At 58.0% G+C, this 20760-nt stretch overlaps 1 protein-coding gene across 1 annotated transcript; it reads left to right on the top strand.

Annotated features, from left to right (window-relative positions):
• Positions 1-563: 563 nt before the first annotated feature.
• LOC142481287 (very long chain fatty acid elongase 4-like) lies at positions 564-16561 on the top strand. The gene is made up of 5 exons (XM_075582767.1): positions 564-839; positions 7182-7294; positions 7907-8094; positions 16153-16279; positions 16536-16561. The coding sequence occupies exons 2-5, from the start codon at positions 7237-7239 to the stop codon at positions 16559-16561; spliced, it is 399 nt and encodes a 132-aa protein (XP_075438882.1). The 5' UTR covers positions 564-839; positions 7182-7236.
• Positions 16562-20760: the final 4199 nt, after the last annotated feature.

The following is a 20760-nucleotide window of genomic DNA, read 5'->3' as shown; positions in this document are numbered from 1 at the left end:
TAAGGGGGGTGTTCTTATAACAGGCTTCTCCCATAGGGTGGGGCACGGGAGGGCTGTGAGGAGATGTTCTTATAAGGGGGGTGTTCTTATAACACCGGCTTCTCCCATAGGGTGGGGCACGGGAGGGCTGTGAGGAGATGTTCTTATAAGGGGGGTGTTCTTATAACACCGGCTTCTCCCATAGGGACGGGCACATCGGCTGTGAGGAGATGTTGTTATAAGGAGAGTTGTTCTTACAACAGATTGCTCCCTGCAGACTGTACACTTGTGCTATATAATCCCACATCCCTGTGTGAAACTGTTACCCATATACCGTACAATCATTATACCCCACCCCCTAATACTCGTGTAATTATTGTCCCCCACCCCCTAGTACTCGTGTAATTATTGTCCCCCACCCCCTAGTACTCGTGTAATTATTGTCCCCCACCCCCTATTATTCACGCTTTGGCAATACTGAAATGTTCCTTCGTCACGCCAATAAAGCTGATTTAATTTAATATAAGCGGGTTACATGTCTTTCTGTCTCTGTGACTAATTCTCCCCCCACCCCCCCCTCCCGGCTCCAACATGGCAGCGTCTATAGCAACGGGGTCAAAGGTCCCCTTGTTTCGCAGGGTGCCTATAGGGTGACCTCTTGCTGCGGGGCGGGAGGTGCCGGCAGGGTTGGGCACAGATCCCCCCGCCCTCCTCCCTATAGGGCGCCTCCTGGCTGCGGGGCGGGAGGTGCCGGCAGGGTTGGGCCCAGATCCCCCCGCCCCTCCGTGTAACATTCCAGTTGTGTAATGAGATCTCCATTCACCGCCAGTTACAGGACAGACTGACCCATCGGACCAGCGGTGAGAGGGGGGGCGGGGGCATTAACCTGTTAGCTGCCGGGGGGTAGTATCATGTTGCCCCTCTTGGCAGGGGAGTTCGGGGTGTCATTTGGAGGGGTAGTTGGGGGTAACCTAACTCCTGTGGGCCATGCTTTGTCTGCAGTGATGCACAGCGGGTGGCTGGTTATCACACGATGGAACAAAAGCAGATTGTTCTGCGCGTTCCGGGCACGTGTGGCTCTGCGTGTTACCGGCACGCGTGGCTCTGCGTGTTACCGGCACGCGTGGCTCTGCGTGTTACCGGCACGCGTGGCTCTGCGTGTTACCGGCACGCGTGGCTCTGCGTGTTACCGGCACGCGTGGCTCTGCGTGTTACCGGCACGCGTGGCTCTGCGTGTTACCGGCACGCGTGGCTCTGCGTGTTACCGGCACGCGTGGCTCTGCGTGTTACCGGCACATGTGGCTCTGCACGTTAGACACGTGTTTCTCTGCACGTTAAAGATGCGTGGTGCTCTGCACATTAGACACGGGTGGCTCTGCATGTTACGGACGGCTCTGCATGTTACGGACACGGGTGGCTCTGCATGTTACGGACACGGGTGGCTCTGCATGTTACGGACACGGGTGGCTCTGCATGTTACAGACACGGGTGGCTCTGCATGTTTAGGACACGGGTGGCTCTGCATGTTACAGACACGGGTGGCTCTGCATGTTTAGGACACGGGTGGCTCTGCATGTTTAGGACACGGGTGGCTCTGCATGTTACGGACACGGGTGGCTCTGCATGTTACGGACACGGGTGGCTCTGCATGTTACGGACACGGGTGGCTCCGTTTTACACACACATGGCTCAGTTTTACGGACACGCATGGCTCAGTTTTAGACATCCGTGGCTCTGCGTGGTACGGACACACGTATTGCTCTGCAGGATACAGAGGTGTGGTGCTCTGCATGTTACGGACACGGGTGGCTCTGCATGTTACGGACACGGGTGGCTCTGCATGTTATGGACATGGGTGGCTCTGCATGTTACGGACACGGGTGGCTCTACATGTTAAGGACACGCGTGGCTCAGTTTTACACACACACGTGGCTCAGTTTTAGACATGCGTGGCTCTGCGTGTTGTGGACACACGTATTGCTCTGCAGGATACAGAGGTGTGGTGCTCTGCATGTTACAGACACGCTTGGCTCTGCACGTTACACGTGGTGCTCTGCACATTGCCACAGACATGCGTGGCATTACGCGTTAGACGCGTGGTGCTCTGCATGTTACTGACGCGTGGTGCTCTGCATGTTAGACGCGTGGTGCTCTGCATGTTAGACGCGTGGTGCTCTGCATGTTACAGACGCGTGGTGCTCTGCATGTTAGACGCGTGGTGCTCTGCATGTTACAGATGCGTGGTGCTCTGCACGTTACAGACACGCGTGACTGTGTGTGCGGACACGTGTGGCTCTGCACGTTAGACGCGTGGTGCTCTGCATGTTACAGACGCGTGGTACTCTGCATGTTACAGACGCGTGGTGCTCTGCACGTTACAGACACGCGTGACTGCGTGTGCGGACACGTGTGGCTCTGCACGTTAGACGCGTGTTGCTCTGCATGTTACAGACGCGTGGTGCTCTGCATGTTACAGACGTGTGGTGCTCTGCATGTTACAGACGCGTGGTGCTCTGCACATCAGACACGCGTGACTGCGTGTACGAACACGTGTGGCTCTGCACGTTAGATGCGTGTTGCTCTGGGACACGGGAGACCAGGACGTGTGACACTTATTTATATTTCGGCAAAACACGGTGGTAGCAAAAAATGCCGTTTATTCGGGTAAACCCGCGAACACACAAAGAACACACACAGAACACACACAGAACACACACAACATACACACAACACACGCAGAACACACACAGAACACACACAGAACACACACAGAACACACACAGAACACACACAGAACACACACAGAACACACACAGAACACACACAGAACACACACAGAACACACAAAGAACACACAAAGAACACACAAAGAACACACGCAGAACACACGCAGAACACACGCAGAACACACACAGAACACACAAAGTACACACAGAACACACGCAGAACACACGCAGAACACACGCAGAACACACGCAGAACACACGCAGAACACACACAGAACACACACAGAACACACACAGAACACACACAGAACACACACAGAACACACAAAGAACACACAAAGAACACACAGAACACACGCAGAACACACGCAGAACACACGCAGAACACACACAGAACACACTCAGAACACACACAGAACACACACAGAACACACTCAGAACACACTCAGAACACACGCAGAACACACACAGAACACACACAGAACACACACAGAACACACTCAGAACACACTCAGAACACACTCAGAACACACACAGAACACACACAGAACACACACAGAACACACACAGAACACACACAGAACACACACAGAACACACACAGAACACACTCAGAACACACACAGAACACACACAGAACACACACAGAACACACACAGAACACACACAGAACACACACAGAACACACTCAGAACACACTCAGAACACACTCAGAACACACTCAGAACACACACAGAACACACACAGAACACACACAGAACACACACAGAACACACACAGAACACACACAGAACACACAAAGAACACACTCAGAACACACTCAGAACACACTCAGAACACACTCAGAACACACTCAGAACACACACAGAACACACACAGAACACACACAGAACACACACAGAACACACAAAGAACACACTCAGAACACACTCAGAACACACTCAGAACACACACAGAACACACACAGAACACACACAGAACACACTCAGAACACACTCAGAACACACTCAGAACACACTCAGAACACACTCAGAACACACACAGAACACACACAGAACACACACAGAACACACACAGAACACACACAGAACACACAAAGAACACACAGAACACCGATAAAAGCCACTTACTGGGGCCTGGGGGTGAAATCTGGGCTCTACGGGGGGCCGTGCGCCTGCTCGGGGGGCTTCCCTTGGCCGGGATATACCCCCGGGCTTCCTGCTCCTCTCCGGCTTCAGTTCCTGGCCGCGACCGCACGTTCTAAAATGAGAACTTGGACCTCGCGTCTGACTTGGTCTCTGCCGGCGCGTTCCTCGCTTCAGCGCGAAGCCGGGTGCTCGGCTATTCGTGACGGAGGTACTTTGAAACGCCCGCCCCCCGCGCTTCATCAACGCAAGCCACTGGATGGTCTGCTTCTCTGACTGGGGCATCTCCTTACATACCCTGGGGCATCTCCTTACATGCCCTGGGGCATCTCCTTACATACCCTGGGGCATCTCCTTACATGCCCTGGGGCATCTCCTTACATGCCCTGGGGCGTCTCCTTACATGCCCTGGGGCGTCTCCTGACATGCCCTGGGGCATCTCCTGACATGCCCTGGGGCATCTCCTTACATACCCTGGGGCATCTCCTTACATACCCTGGGGCATCTCCTTACATACCCTGGGGCATCTCCTGACATGCCCTGGGGCATCTCCTTACATACCCTGGGGCATCTCCTTACATACCCTGGGGCATCTCCTGACATGCCCTGGGGCATCTCCTTACATACCCTGGGGCATCTCCTTACATACCCTGGGGCATCTCGTGTGGTGCTCTGCATGTTACAGACGCGTGGTGCTCTGCACATCAGACACGCGTGACTGCGTGTACGGACACGTGTGGCTCTGCACGTTAGATGCGTGTTGCTCTGGGACACGGGAGACCAGGACGTGTGACACTTATTTATATTTATACCGGGATCATTCCTTCGGCAAAACACGGTGGTAGCAAAAAATGCCGTTTATTCGGGTAAACCCGCGAACACACAAAGAACACACACAGAACACACACAGAACACACACAGAACACACACAGAACACACAAAGAACACACAAAGAACACACAAAGAACACACAAAGAACACACAGAACACACGCAGAACACACGCAGAACACACGCAGAACACACACAGAACACACACAGAACACACACAGAATACACACAGAACACACACAGAACACACGCAGAACACACGCAGAACACACGCAGAACACACACAGAACACACTCAGAACACACACAGAACACACACAGAACACACACAGAACACACAAAGAACACACAAAGAACACACAGAACACACGCAGAACACACGCAGAACACACACAGAACACACACAGAACACACACAGAACACACAGAACACACGCAGAACACACGCAGAACACACGCAGAACACACGCAGAACACACATAGAACACACACAGAACACACACAGAACACACACAGAACACACACAGAACACACTCAGAACACACTCAGAACACACACAGAACACACACAGAACACACACAGAACACACACAGAACACACTCAGAACACACTCAGAACACACACAGAACACACACAGAACACACACAGAACACACACAGAACACACACAGAACACACACAGAACACACAAAGAACACACAGAACACCGATAAAAGCCACTTACTGGGGCCTGGGGGTGAAATCTGGGCTCTACGGGGGGGCGTGCGCCTGCTCGGGGGGCTTCCCTTGGCCGGGAGATACCCCCGGGCTTCCTGCTCCTCTCCGGCTTCAGTTCCTGGCCGCGACCGCACGTTCTAAAATGAGAACTTGGACCTCGCGTCTGACTTGGTCTCTGCCGGCGCGTTCCTCGCTTCAGCGCGAAGCCGGGTGCTCGGCTATTCGTGACGGAGGTACTTTGAAACGCCCGCCCCCCGCGCTTCATCAACGCAAGCCACTGGATGGTCTGCTTCTCTGACTGGGGCATCTCCTTACATGCCCTGGGGCATCTCCTGACATGCCCTGGGGCATCTCCTTACATGCCCTGGGGCATCTCCTTACATGCCCTGGGGCATCTCCTGACATGCCCTGGGGCATCTCCTGACATGCCCTGGGGCATCTCCTGACATGCCCTGGGGCATCTCCTGACATGCCCTGGGGCATCTCCTTACATACCCTGGGGCATCTCCTGACATGCCCTGGGGCATCTCCTTACATACCCTGGGGCATCTCTTTACATATTCTGGGGCATCTCCTTACATACCCTGGGGCATCTCCTTACATGCCCTGGGGCATCTCCTTACATGCCCTGGGGCGTCTCCTTACATGCCCTGGGGCATCTCCTTACATGCCCTGGGGCATCTCCTTACATACCCTGGGGCATCTCCTTACATACCCTGGGGCATCTCCTTACATACCCTGGGGCATCTCCTTACATACCCTGGGGCATCTCCTTACATACCCTGGGGCATCTCCTTACATACCCTGGGGCATCTCCTTACATGCCCTGAGGCATCTCCTTACATACCCTGGGGCATCTCCTTACATACCCTGGGGCATCTCCTTACATACCCTGGGGCATCTCCTTACATGCCCTGGGGCATCTCCTTACATACCCTCCGCTGAGCTATCTTCAGCATGGAGGTAGGAGGAGCGACCAATCAGAGCGTGGGGATTCCCTCCCACTAGCCAATAGGAACGGTGGCTCATCTCTTGGCTGACGTCAGAGGCGGAGGCGTGCCACGCCGGGTTGCCGGGAAGTACGAATTAGCCAATGGGAGATGCGACCACGAACTTTCTCTCCCCCGGCTAACCCATTGCCCCCGCTGGGCGGCTCCGCCAGGTCTGGCAGACTCAGAAGGTGCCCCCACTGGGTGCCCTTTGTTCTCCGGATATCTGGGCTCGAAGTCCAGCAGACTGGGGGACACCCGGCAGCCCCGGTGTAATTCACCCAGCGAACCGGCAAACCACGCCTGCCCGCCGGGGAGGATTAGGGGACTGCCGGTAACTGTGGTCCCTGAGCTCCTGCAAACAAAACACTTCTACCCAGATATCCCCATAAATCTGAGCCACGGAAAGTTCCGTGAGTCGGGGACAAGGGAACATGCACAGTGGGAAGCGGGGGTCACTAACGTTTACATGTTACAATACCGGCTCCCGGCTCACGGTGCTATGTGGCTGCCGGGGACCCCACGCTTCTCAGGGGTAACCAGATGGGCTTGCTACCCCATTACCGTCTCTCTGCACATTACAGACACGTGTTTCTCTGCACATTAGACACGTGTTGCTCTGCATGATGGTCATGTGTTCCTCTGCACATTACAGACACGTGTTGCTCTGCACATTAGACACGTGTTGCTCTGCACATTACAGTCACGTGTTGCTCTGCATGATGGTCATGTGTTGCTCTGCACATTACAGACACGTGTTGCTCTGCACATTAGACACGTGTTGCTCTGCACATTACAGTCACGTGTTGGCACCAGGTCCCGCGTACACGAAGTTGCGTCCTCCGATCAGAAGCATGGCGTCCGTGTGGGAGACGGCGCAGGATTTCTATGTGTGGGCGCTGGAGAATGGAGGTAAAGTGACACCCTCCCACCGCTGAGTGACACATGTCCCATGTCCCAGTGACACACGCTCCCACCGCTGGGTGACATGCAACCCATGTCCCATTGACAAACCCTCCCACCACTGGGTGACACACGCGACCCATGTCCCAGTGAGACAGACCCTCCCACCACTGGGTGACACACGTGACCCATGTCTCTGTAAGAAGGGCCCTCCCACCGCTTGGTGACACGTGACCCATGTCCCAGTGAGCCACGCGCTCCCACCGCTGGGTGACAAATGCGACCCATGTCCCAGTGAGACACCCACTCCCATCGCTGGGTGACGCGTGACCCATGTCCCTGTAAGACAGACCCTCCCACCGCTGGGTGACACACGCGACCCATGTCCCAGTCAGACACCCACTCCCATCGCAGGGTGACGTGTGACCCATGTCCCTGTAAGACAGACCCTCCCACCGCTGGGTGACACACGCGACCCATGTCCCAGTCAGACACCCACTCCCATCGCTGGGTGACACACGCGACCCATGTCCCAGTGAGCCACGTGCTCCCACCGCTGGGTGACACGTGACGCATGTTCCATGATGTCTGTTCCTCCCGTGGTCCCCTCTCTCTCCGCAGACAGCCGCACAGACCCGTGGCTCCTGGTGTACTCCCCTGTCCCCGTGGCCCTGATCTTCGCGCTGTATCTCCTGGTGGTGGCCCTCGGGCCCCGGCTGATGGATGGGCGCGAGCCCTTCACCCTGCGCTCCGTCCTCTTCCTCTATAACCTGGCGCTCGTGGCACTCTCTGCCTACATGTTCTACGAGGTAAGGCCACGCTCTGCCCCTGTGTGACCTGGGGCACTGCCCCCCTGCCTCCTATCACATAACGCCACGCTCTGCCCCTGTGTGACCTGGGACACTGCCCCCCTGTCTCCCATCACATAACGCCACGCTCTGCCCCTGTGTGACCTGGGACACTGCCCCCCTGTCTCCCATCACATAACGCCACGCTCTGCCCCTGTGTGACCTGGGGCACTGCCCCCCTGCCTCCTATCACATAACGCCACGCTCTGCCCCTGTGTGACCTGGGGCACTGCCCCCCTGCCTCCTATCACATAACGCCGCGCTCTGCCCCTGTGTGACCTGGGACACTGCCCCCCTGTCTCCCATCACATAACGCCACGCTCTGCCCCTGTGTGACCTGGGACACTGCCCCCCTGTCTCCCATCACATAACGCCACGCTCTGCCCCTGTGTGACCTGGGACACTGCCCCCCTGTCTCCCATCACATAACGCCACGCTCTGCCCCTGTGTGACCTGGGGCACTGCCCCCCTGCCTCCTATCACATAACGCCACGCTCTGCCCCTGTGTGACCTGGGGCACTGCCCCCCTGCCTCCTATCACATAACGCCGCGCTCTGCCCCTGTGTGACCTGGGACACTGCCCCCCTGTCTCCCATCACATAACGCCACGCTCTGCCCCTGTGTGACCTGGGACACTGCCCCCCTGTCTCCCATCACATAACGCCGCGCTCTGCCCCTGTGTGACCTGGGACACTGACCTCCTGCCTTCTACCACATAACGCCACGCTCTGCCCCTGTGTGACCTGGGACACTGCCCCCCTGCCTCCTATCACATAACGCCATGCTCTGCCCCTGTGTGACCTGGGGCACTGCCCCCCCTGTCTCCCATCACATAACGCCGCGCTCTGCCCCTGTGTGACCTGGGACACTGACCTCCTGCCTTCTACCACATAACGCCACGCTCTGCCCCTGTGTGACCTGGGACACTGCCCCCCTGCATCCTATCACATAACACCGCGCTCTGCCCCTGTGTGACCTGGGACACTGACCTCCTGCCTTCTACCACATAACGCCACGCTCTGCCCCTGTGTGACCTGGGACACTGCCCCCCTGCATCCTATCACATAACGCCGCGCTCTGCCCCTGTGTGACCTGGGACACTGCCCCCCTGCCTCCCATCACATAACGCCGCGCTCTGCCCCTGTGTGACCTGGGACTCTGCCCCCTGCATCCTATCACATAACGCCGCGCTCTGCCCCTGTATGACCTGGGACACTGCTCCCCTGCCTCCTATCACATAACGCCGCGCTCTGCCCCTGTGTGACCTGGGACACTTCCCCCCTGCCTCCTATCACATAACGCCGCGCTCTGCCCCTGTGTGACCTGGGACACTGCCCCCCTGCCTCCTATCACATAACGCCGCGCTCTGCCCCTGTGTGACCTGGGACACTGCCCCCCTGCCTCCTATCACATAACGCCGCGCTCTGCCCCTGTGTGACCTGGGACACTGCCCCCCTGCCTCCTATCACATAACGCCGCGCTCTGCCCCTGTGTGACCTGGGACACTGCCCCCTGCCTCCCATCACATAACGCCGCGCTCTGCCCCTGTGTGACCTGGGACACTGTCCCCCTGCCTCCCATCACATAACGCCGCGCTCTGCCCCTGTGTGACCTGGGACACTGCCCCCCTGCCTCCTATCACATAACGCCGCGCTCTGCCCCTGTGTGACCTGGGACACTGCCCCCCTGCCTCCTATCACATAACGCCGCGCTCTGCCCCTGTGTGACCTGGGACACTGCCCCCCTGCCTCCTATCACATAACGCCGCGCTCTGCCCCTGTGTGACCTGGGACACTGCCCCCTGCCTCCCATCACATAACGCCGCGCTCTGCCCCTGTGTGACCTGGGACACTGTCCCCCTGCCTCCCATCACATAACGCCGCGCTCTGCCCCTGTGTGACCTGGGACACTGCCCCCCTGCCTCCTATCACATAACACAATGCTCTGCCCCTGTGTGACCTGGGACACTGCCCCCCTGCCTCCTATCACATAACACAATGCTCTGCCCCTGTGTGACCTGGGGCACTGCCCCCCTGCCTCCTATCACATAACACAATGCTCTGCCCCTGTGTGACCTGGGACACTGCCCCCCTGCCTCCTATCACATAACGCTGTGCTCTGCCCCTGTGTGACCTGGGACACTGCCCCCCTGCCTCCCATCACATAACGCCGCGCTCTGCCCCTGTGTGACCTGGGACACTGCCACCCTGCCTCCTATCACATAATGCCGCGCTCTGCCCCTGTGTGACCTGGGACACTGCCCCCCTGCCCCCCATCACATAACGCCGCGCTCTGCCCCTGTGTGACCTGGGGCACTGCCCCCCTGCCTCCTATCACATAACGCCGCGCTCTGCCCCTGTGTGACCTGGGACACTGCCCCCCTGCCTCCTATCACATAACACAATGCTCTGCCCCTGTGTGACCTGGGACACTGCCCCCCTGCCTCCTATCGCATAACGCCGCGCTCTGCCCCTGTGTGACCTGGGACACTGCCCCCCTGCCTCCTATCGCATAACGCCGCGCTCTGCCCCTGTGTGACCTGGGACACTGCCCCCCTGCCTCCTATCACATAACGCCGCGCTCTGCCCCTGTGTGATCTGGGACACTGCCCCCCTGCCTCCTATCACATAACTCCGCGCTCTGCCTCTGTGTGAACTGGGACACTGCCCCCTGCCTCCTATCACATAACGCCGCGCTCTGCCCCTGTGTGATCTGGGACACTGCCCCCCTGCCTCCTATCACATAACGCCGCGCTCTGCCCCTGTGTGACCTGGGACACTGCCCCCCTGCCTCCCATCACATAACACAATGCTCTGCCCCTGTGTGACCTGGGACACTGCCCCCTGCCTCCTATCACATAACGCCGCGCTCTGCCCCTGTGTGACCTGGGACACTGCCCCCCTGCCTCCCATCACATAACACAATGCTCTGCCCCTGTGTGACCTGGGACACTGCCCCCTGCCTCCTATCACATAACGCCGCGCTCTGCCCCTGTGTGACCTGGGACACTGCCCCCTGCCTCCTATCACATAACGCCGCGCTCTGCCCCTGTGTGACCTGGGACACTGCCCCCCTGCCTCCTATCACATAACACAACGCTCTGCCCCTGTGTGATCTGGGACACTGCCCCCCTGCCTCCCATCACATAACGCCACGCTCTGCCTCTGTGTGACCTGGGACACTGCCCCCCTGCCTCCTACCACATAACGCCGCGCTCTGCCCCTGTGTGACCTGGGACACTGCCCCCTGCCTCCTATCACATAACGCCACGCTCTGCCCCTGTGTGGACACTGCCCCCCTGCCTCCCATCACATAACGCTGCGCTCTGCCCCTGTGTGACCTGGGACACTGCCCCCCTGCCTCCTATCACATAACACCGCGCTCTGCCCCTGTGTGACCTCGGACACTGCCCCCTGCCTCCTATCACATAACGCCGCGCTCTGCCCCGTGTGACCTGGGACACTGCCCCCCTGCCTCCTATCACATAACGCCACGCTCTGCCCCTGTGTGACCTGGGACACTGCCCCCCTGCCTCCCATCACATAACGCCGCGCTCTGCCCCTGGGTGACCTGGGACACTGCCCCCCTGCCTCCCATCACATAACGCCACGCTCTGCCCCTGTGTGACCTAGGGCACTGCCCCCCTGCCTCCTATCACATAACGCTGCGCTCTGCCCCTGTGTGATCTGGGACACTGCCCCCCTGCCTCCCATCACATAAAGCCACGCTCTGCCCCTGTGTGACCTGGGACACTGCCCCCCTGCCTCCTATCACATAACGCCGCGCTCTGCCCCTGTATGACCTGGGACACTGCCCCCCTGCCTCCCATCACATAACGCCGCGCTCTGCCCCTGTGTGACCTGGGGCACTGCCCCCCTGCCTCCTATCACATAACGCCGCGCTCTGCCCCTGTGTGACCTGGGACACTGCCCCCCTGCCTCCTATCACATAACGCCGCGCTCTGCCCCTGTGTGAACTGGGACACTGCCCCCCTGCCTCCTATCACATAACACCACGCTCTGCCCCTGTGTGACCTGGGACACTGCCCCCCTGCCTCCCATCACATAACGCAGCGCTCTGCCCCTGTGTGACCTGGGACACTGCCCCCCTGCCTCCTATCACATAACGCCGCGCTCTGCCCCTGTGTGACCTGGGACACTGCCCCCCTGCCTCCCATCACATAACGCCACGCTCTGCCCCTGTGTGACCTGGGACACTGCCCCCCTGCCTCCCATCACATAACGCCGCGCTCTGCCCCTGTGTGAACTAGAACACTGCCCCCCTGCCTCCCATCACATAACGCCACGCTCTGCCCCTGTGTGACCTGGGACACTGCCCCCCTGCCTCCCATCACATAACGCCACGCTCTGCCCCTGTGTGACCTGGGACATTGCCCCTCTGCCTCCTATCACATAACGCTGCGCTCTGCCCCTGTGTGACCTGGGACACTGCCCCCCTGCCTCCTATCACATAACGCCACGCTCTGCCCCTGTGTGACCTGGGACACTGCCCCTCTGCCTCCTATCACATAACGCTGCGCTCTGCCCCTGTGTGACCTGGGACACTGCCCCCCTGCATCCTATCACATAACGCCACGCTCTGCCCCTGTGTGACCTGGGACACTGCCCCCCTGCCTCCTATCACATAACGCCACGCTCTGCCCCTGTGTGACCTGGGACACTGCCCCCCTGCCTCCTATCACATAACACAATGCTCTGCCCCTGTGTGACCTGGGACACTGCCCCCCTGCCTCCTATCACATAACGCCGCGCTCTGCCCCTGTGTGACCTGGGACACTGCCCCCCTGCCTCCTATCACATAACGCCACGCTCTGCCCCTGTGTGAACTGGGACACTGCCCCCCTGCCTCCTATCACATAACGCCACGCTCTGCCTCTGTGTGACCTGGGACACTGCGCCCCTGCCTCCTATTACATAACGCCACGCTCTGCCCCTGTGTGACCTGGGACACTGCCCCCCTGCCTCCTATCACATAACGCCGCGCTCTGCCCCTGTGTGACCTGGGACACTGCCCCCCTGCCTCCTATCACATAACGCCATGCTCTGCCCCTGTGTGACCTGGGACACTGCCCCCCCGTCTCCTATCACATAACACAATGCTCTGCCCCTGTGTAACCTGGGACACTGCCCCCCTGCCTCCTATCACATAACGCCACGCTCTGCCCCTGTGTGACCTGGGACACTGCCCCCCTGCCTCCCATCACATAACGCCGCGCTCTGCCTCTGTGTGACCTGGGACACTGCCCCCCTGCCTCCTATCACATAACTCCACGCTCTACCCCTGTGTGACCTGGGACACTGCCCCCCTGCCTCCTATCACATAACTCCACGCTCTGCCCCTGTGTGACCTGGGACACTGCCCCCCTGCCTCCCATCAAATAACGCCGCGCTCTGCCCCTGTGTGACCTGGGACACTGCCCCCTGCCTCCTATCACATAACGCCGCGCTCTGCCCCTGTGTGACCTGGGGCACTGCCCCCTGCCTCCCATCACATAACGCCGCGCTCTGCCCCTGTGTGACCTGGGACACTGCCCCCCTGCGTCCCATCACATAACGCCGCGCTCTGCCCCTGTGTGACCTGGGACACTGCCCCCTGCCTCCTATCACATAACGCCACGCTCTGCCCCTGTGAGACCTGGGACACTGCCCCCCTGCCTCCTATCACATAACGCCACGCTCTGCCCCTGTGTGACCTGGGACACTGCCCCCCTGCCTCCTACCACATAACGCCGCGCTCTGCCCCTGTGTGACCTGGGACACTGCCCCCCTGCCTCCTACCACATAACGCCGCGCTCTGCCCCTGTGTGACCTGGGACACTGCCCCCCTGCCTCCTACCACATAACGCCACGCTCTGCCCCTGTGTGACCTGGGGCACTGCCCCCCTGCCTCCTATCACATAACGCCGCGCTCTGCCCCTGTGTGACCTGGGACACTGCCCCCTGCCTCCCATCACATAACGCCGCGCTCTGCCCCTGTGTGACCTGGGACACTGCCCCCCTGCCTCCTATCACATAACGCCGCGCTCTGCCCCTGTATGACCTGGGACACTGCTCCCCTGCCTCCTATCACATAACGCCACGCTCTGCCCCTGTGTGACCTGGGACACTGCCCCCCTGCCTCCTATCACATAACACAATGCTCTGCCCCTGTGTGACCTGGGACACTGCCCCCTGCCTCCTATCACATAACGCCACGCTCTGCCCCTGTGTGACCTGGGACACTGCCCCCCTGCATCCTATCACATAACGCCGCGCTCTGCCCCTGTGTGACCTGGGACACTGCCCCCCCTGCCTCCTATCACATAACACCACGCTCTGCCCCTGTGTGACCTGGGACACTGCCCCCCCTGCCTCCTATCACATAACGCCGCGCTCTGCCCCTGTGTGACCTGGGACACTGCCCCCCCTGCCTCCTATCACATAACGCCGCGCTCTGCCCCTGTGTGACCGGGGACACTGCCCCCCTGCCTCCTATCACATAACGCTGCGCTCTGCCCCTGTGTGACCTGGGACACTGACCTCCTGCCTTCTACCACATAATGCCACGCTCTGCCCCTGTGTGACCTGGGACACTGCCCCCCCTGCCTCCCTTCACATAACACCACGCTCTGCCCCTGTGTGACCTGGGACACTGCCCCCCCTGCCTCCTATCACATAACGCCGCGCTCTGCCCCTGTGTGACCTGGGACACTGCCCCCCTGCCTCCTATCACATAACGCTGCGCTCTGCCCCTGTGTGACCTGGGACACTGCCCCCCTGCCTCCTATCACATAACGCCGCGCTCTGCCCCTGTGTGACCTGGGGCACTGCCCCCCCTGCCATGCTCTGCCCCTGTGTGATCTGGGGCACTGCCCCCCTGCCACCTTCTGCCCCTGTGTGACCTGGGGCACTGCCCCCTGCCATGCTCTGCCCCTGTGTGACCTGGGGCACTGCCCCCCTGCCTTGCTCTGCCCCTGTGTGATCTGGGGCACTGCCCCCCTGCCATGCTCTGCCCCTGTGTGACCTTGGTGACAGTTCCTTGATTGATAATACCACGCTCTGCCTCTAATGACCTTGGACACTGTCTCCTTGTCTCTATGACTTGAAGCCATGCTCTGCCCCTGAGCCTGTGTGACCTTGGACACTGTCCTTGTGCCCCATGGCTCTGGGGGGACATGGTGAAACGATTTACCCCCCCCCGCCCCCCATTGTGCAGTGCCAACCTGTGTATTTGTGTATAGATGTGTATAGAAGTGTATAGATGTGTATAGATGGGTATAGATGGGTATAGATGGGTATAGATGGGTATAGATGGGTATAGATGTGTATAGATGTGTATAGATGGGTATAGATGGGTATAGATGGGTATAGATGGGTATAGATGGGTATAGATGGGTATAGATGTGTATAGATGGGTATAGATGTGTATAGATGTGTATAGATGTGTATAGATGTGTATAGATGGGTATAGATGTGTATAGATGTGTATAGATGTGTATAGATGTGTATAGATGGGTATAGATGTGTATACATGTGTATACATGTGTATACATGTGTATAGATGTGTATAGATGTGTATAGAAGTGTATAGAAGTGTATAGAAGTGTATAGAAGTGTATAGAAGTGTATAGAAGTGTATAGATGTGTATAGATGTGTATAGATGGGTATAGATGGGTATAGATGTGTATAGATGTGTATAGATGTGTATATATGTGTATACACTGACGTTCTCCTTCTTTCTCCTCTTCCTCGTTCACATATCTCTCCCTCTGTTATTCCCTCCCTTTCCTATCTGCTTCACTCCCCCCATCTATCATTCTCTCCCCCATTCTTTCTCCCCTCTCTCTCTCTCTCTCCCCCTCACTCCTTCCCTCTCATATCTATCGCCCTCCTTCCCCCTCCCCGCCCTCTCCCCTCTCCCCCTCCCCGCCCTCTCACCTCTCCCCCTCTTCTCTCTCTCTCCCTCTCCCCCCCTTTCCCCCATTCCTCTTCTCTCTCTCTCCTCTCCCCCCTCTCCAGTTCCTCATGACCTCCGTTCTCGCTGGGTACAGCTATCTGTGCCAGCCTGTGGATTACAGTAACAGTGAGCTGGGCCTGCGGGTAAGTGAGGGACGAGCCTGGCGCGTGTTCCGTGTTATACACGTGTGTGCGTGTTACAGTAACAGTGAGCTGGGCCTGCAGGTAAGTGAGGGACGAGCCTGGCGCGTGTTCCGTGTTATACACGTGTGTGCGTGTTACAGTAACAGTGAGCTGGGCCTGCGGGTAAGTGAGGGACGAGCCTGGCGCGTGTTCCGTGTTATACACGTGTGTGCGTGTTACAGTAACAGTGAGCTGGGCCTGCGGGTAAGTGAGGGACGAGCCTGGCTCGTGTTCCGTGTTATACACGTGTGTGCGTGTTACAGTAACAGTGAGCTGGGCCTGCGGGTAAGTGAGGAACGAGCCTGGCACGTGTTCCGTGTTATACACGTGTGTGCGTGTTACAGTAACAGTGAGCTGGGCCTGCGGGTAAGTGAGGGACGAGCCTGGCACGTGTTCCGTGTTATACACGTGTGTGCGTGTTACAGTAACAGTGAGCTGGGCCTGCGGGTAAGTGAGGGACGAGCCTGGCACGTGTTCCGTGTTATACACGTGTGTGCGTGTTACAGTAACAGTGAGCTGGGCCTGCGGGTAAGTGAGGGACGAGCCTGGCACGTGTTCCGTGTTATACACGTGTGTGCGTGTTACAGTAACAGTGAGCTGGGCCTGCGGGTAAGTGAGGGACGAGCCTGGCACGTGTTCCGTGTTATACACGTGTGTGCGTGTTACAGTAACAGTGAGCTGGGCCTGCGGGTAAGTGAGGGACGAGCCTGGCACGTGTTCCGTGTTATACACGTGTGTGCGTGTTACAGTAACAGTGAGCTGGGCCTGCGGGTAAGTGAGGGACGAGCCTGGCGCGTGTTCCGTGTTATACACGTGTGTGCGTGTTACAGTAACAGTGAGCTGGGCCTGCAGGTAAGTGAGGGACGAGCCTGGCGCGTGTTCCGTGTTATACACGTGTGTGCGTGTTACAGTAACAGTGAGCTGGGCCTGCGGGTAAGTGAGGGACGAGCCTGGCGCGTGTTCCGTGTTATACACGTGTGTGCGTGTTACAGTAACAGTGAGCTGGGCCTGCGGGTAAGTGAGGGACGAGCCTGGCTCGTGTTCCGTGTTATACACGTGTGTGCGTGTTACAGTAACAGTGAGCTGGGCCTGCGGGTAAGTGAGGAACGAGCCTGGCACGTGTTCCGTGTTATACACGTGTGTGCGTGTTACAGTAACAGTGAGCTGGGCCTGCGGGTAAGTGAGGGACGAGCCTGGCACGTGTTCCGTGTTATACACGTGTGTGCGTGTTACAGTAACAGTGAGCTGGGCCTGCGGGTAAGTGAGGGACGAGCCTGGCACGTGTTCCGTGTTATACACGTGTGTGCGTGTTACAGTAACAGTGAGCTGGGCCTGCGGGTAAGTGAGGGACGAGCCTGGCACGTGTTCCGTGTTATACACGTGTGTGCGTGTTACAGTAACAGTGAGCTGGGCCTGCGGGTGAGGGACGAGCCTGGCACGTGTTCTGTGTTATACATGTGTGTGCGTGTTACAGTAACAGTGAGCTGGGCCTGCGGGTAAGTGAGGGACGAGCCTGGCGCGTGTTCCGTGTTATACACGTGTGTGCGTGTTACAGTAACAGTGAGCTGGGCCTGCGGGTAAGTGAGGGACGAGCCTGGCGCGTGTTCCGTGTTATACACGTGTGTGCGTGTTACAGTAACAGTGAGATGGGCCTGCGGGTAAGTGAGGGACGAGCCTGGCACGTGTTCCGTGTTATACACGTGTGTGCGTGTTACAGTAACAGTGAGCTGGGCCTGCGGGTAAGTGAGGGACGAGCCTGGCGCGTGTTCCGTGTTATACACGTGTGTGCGTGTTACAGTAACAGTGAGCTGGGCCTGCGGGTAAGTGAGGGACGAGCCTGGCGCGTGTTCCGTGTTATACACGTGTGTGCGTGTTACAGTAACAGTGAGCTGGGCCTGCGGGTAAGTGAGGGACGAGCCTGGCGCGTGTTCCGTGTTATACACGTGTGTGCGTGTTACAGTAACAGTGAGCTGGGCCTGCGGGTAAGTGAGGGACGAGCCTGGCACGTGTTCCGTGTTATACACGTGTGTGCGTGTTACAGTAACAGTGAGCTGGGCCTGCGGGTAAGTGAGGGACGAGCCTGGCACGTGTTCCGTGTTATACACGTGTGTGCGTGTTACAGTAACAGTGAGCTGGGCCTGCGGGTAAGTGAGGGACGAGCCTGGCGCGTGTTCCGTGTTATACACGTGTGTGCGTGTTACAGTAACAGTGAGCTGGGCCTGCGGGTAAGTGAGGGACGAGCCTGGCGCGTGTTCCGTGTTATACACGTGTGTGCGTGTTACAGTAACAGTGAGCTGGGCCTGCGGGTAAGTGAGGGACGAGTCTGGCGCGTGTTCCGTGTTATACACGTGTGTGCGTGTTACAGTAACAGTGAGCTGGGCCTGCGGGTAAGTGAGGGACGAGCCTGGCACGTGTTCCGTGTTATACACGTGTGTGCGTGTTACAGTAACAGTGAGCTGGGCCTGCGGGTAAGTGAGGGACGAGCCTGGCGCGTGTTCCGTGTTATACACGTGTGTGCGTGTTACAGTAACAGTGAGCTGGGCCTGCGGGTAAGTGAGGGACGAGCCTGGCGCGTGTTCCGTGTTATACACGTGTGTGCGTGTTACAGTAACAGTGAGCTGGGCCTGCGGGTAAGTGAGGGACGAGCCTGGCGCGTGTTCCGTGTTATACACGTGTGTGCGTGTTACAGTAACAGTGAGCTGGGCCTGCGGGTAAGTGAGGGACGAGCCTGGCACGTGTTCCGTGTTATACACGTGTGTGCGTGTTACAGTAACAGTGAGCTGGGCCTGCGGGTAAGTGAGGGACGAGCCTGGCACGTGTTCCGTGTTATACACGTGTGTGCGTGTTACAGTAACAGTGAGCTGGGCCTGCGGGTAAGTGAGGGACGAGCCTGGCACGTGTTCCGTGTTATACACGTGTGTGCGTGTTACAGTAACAGTGAGCTGGGCCTGCGGGTAAGTGAGGGACGAGCCTGGCACTGTTTCGTGTTATACACGTGTGTGCGTGTTACAGTAACAGTGAGCTGGGCCTGCGGGTAAGTGAGGGACGAGCCTGGCACGTGTTCCGTGTTATACACGTGTGTGCGTGTTACAGTAACAGTGAGCTAGGCCTGCGGGTAAGTGAGGGACGAGCCTGGCGCGTGTTCCGTGTTATACACGTGTGTGCGTGTTACAGTAACAGTGAGCTGGGCCTGCGGGTAAGTGAGGGACGAGCCTGGCACGTGTTCCGTGTTATACACGTGTGTGCGTGTTACAGTAACAGTGAGCTGGGCCTGCGGGTAAGTGAGGGACGAGCCTGGCGCGTGTTTCGTGTTATACACGTGTGTGCGTGTTACAGTAACAGTGAGCTGGGCCTGCGGGTAAGTGAGGGACGAGCCTGGCGCGTGTTCCGTGTTATATACGTGTGTGCGTGTTACAATAACAGTGAGCTGGGCCTGCGGGTAAGTGAGGGACGAGCCTGGCACGTGTTCCGTGTTATACACGTGTGTGCGTGTTACAGTAACAGTGAGCTGGGCCTGCGGGTAAGTGAGGGACGAGCCTGGCGCGTGTTCCATGTTATACACGTGTGTGCGTGTTACAGCACATTTATGTGGAGTGCAGGTATCCATAGGCTGTGGCTGTGCGATGCTCTGCAGATCTCTGGTATGTGAGAGGTCAGACCGCTGTGCGATGCTCTGCAGATCTCTGGCATGTGAGAGGTCAGACCGCTGTGCGACGCTCTGCAGATCTCTGGTATGTGAGAGGTCAGACCGCTGTGCGACGCTCTGGTATGTGAGAGGTCAGACCGCTGTGCGACGCTCTGCAGATCTCTGGTATGTGAGAGGTCAGACCGCTGTGCGATGCTCTGCAGATGACTGGTATGTGAGTGGTCAGACCGCTGTGCGACGCTCTGCAGTTATCTGGTATGTGAGAGGTCAGACCGCTGTGCGACGCTCTGCAGATCTCTGGTATGTGAGAGGTCAGACCGCTGTGCGACGCTCTGCAGTTATCTGGTATGTGAGAGGTCAGACCGCTGTGCGACGCTCTGCAGATCTCTGGTATGTGAGAGGTCAGACCGCTGTGCGACGCTCTGCAGATCTCTGGTATGTGAGAGGTCAGACCGCTGTGCGACCTCTGCAGATCTCTGGTATGTGAGAGGTCAGACCGCTGTGCGACGCTCTGCAGATATCTGGTATGTGAGAGGTCAGACGCTTCCACATTACTGTCGAACTACGATCATTCACCCAGTAGCCCAAGCACGCTGCCATGGGGTCACACTCGACTCCTCTCTCACATTCTCCTCTCACATTCAAAACATTTCTAAAACTTGTCGCTTTTTCCTCCGCAATATAACAAAGATACGCCCTTTCCTCTGCTGCTCGACTGCTAAAACTCTGACTCAGGCCCTCATTCTCTCCCGTCTTGATTACTGCAACCTCCTGCTGTCCGGCCTTCCTGCCTCTCACCTGTCTCCCCTACAATCTATCCTAAACGCTGCTGCCAGAATCAC

Source organism: Ascaphus truei, unplaced genomic scaffold (genome assembly GCF_040206685.1).
Source record: "Ascaphus truei isolate aAscTru1 unplaced genomic scaffold, aAscTru1.hap1 HAP1_SCAFFOLD_2484, whole genome shotgun sequence".
Lineage (NCBI taxonomy): Eukaryota > Metazoa > Chordata > Amphibia > Anura > Ascaphidae > Ascaphus > Ascaphus truei.
Note: the sequence above shows the minus strand (reverse complement) of the source record. Positions and strands in the feature narration are given on the sequence as shown.

Coding starts and splice junctions, on each gene's coding strand:
- LOC142481287 (XM_075582767.1), top strand. CDS start 7,237: ATGGCGTCCGTGTGGGAGACGGCGCAGGATTTCTATGTGTGGGCGCTG. Junction 7,295..7,906: donor GTGGGCGCTGGAGAATGGAG/GTAAAGTGACAC, acceptor CTCTCTCCGCAG/ACAGCCGCACAGACCCGTGG. Junction 8,095..16,152: donor CTGCCTACATGTTCTACGAG/GTAAGGCCACGC, acceptor CCCCCTCTCCAG/TTCCTCATGACCTCCGTTCT.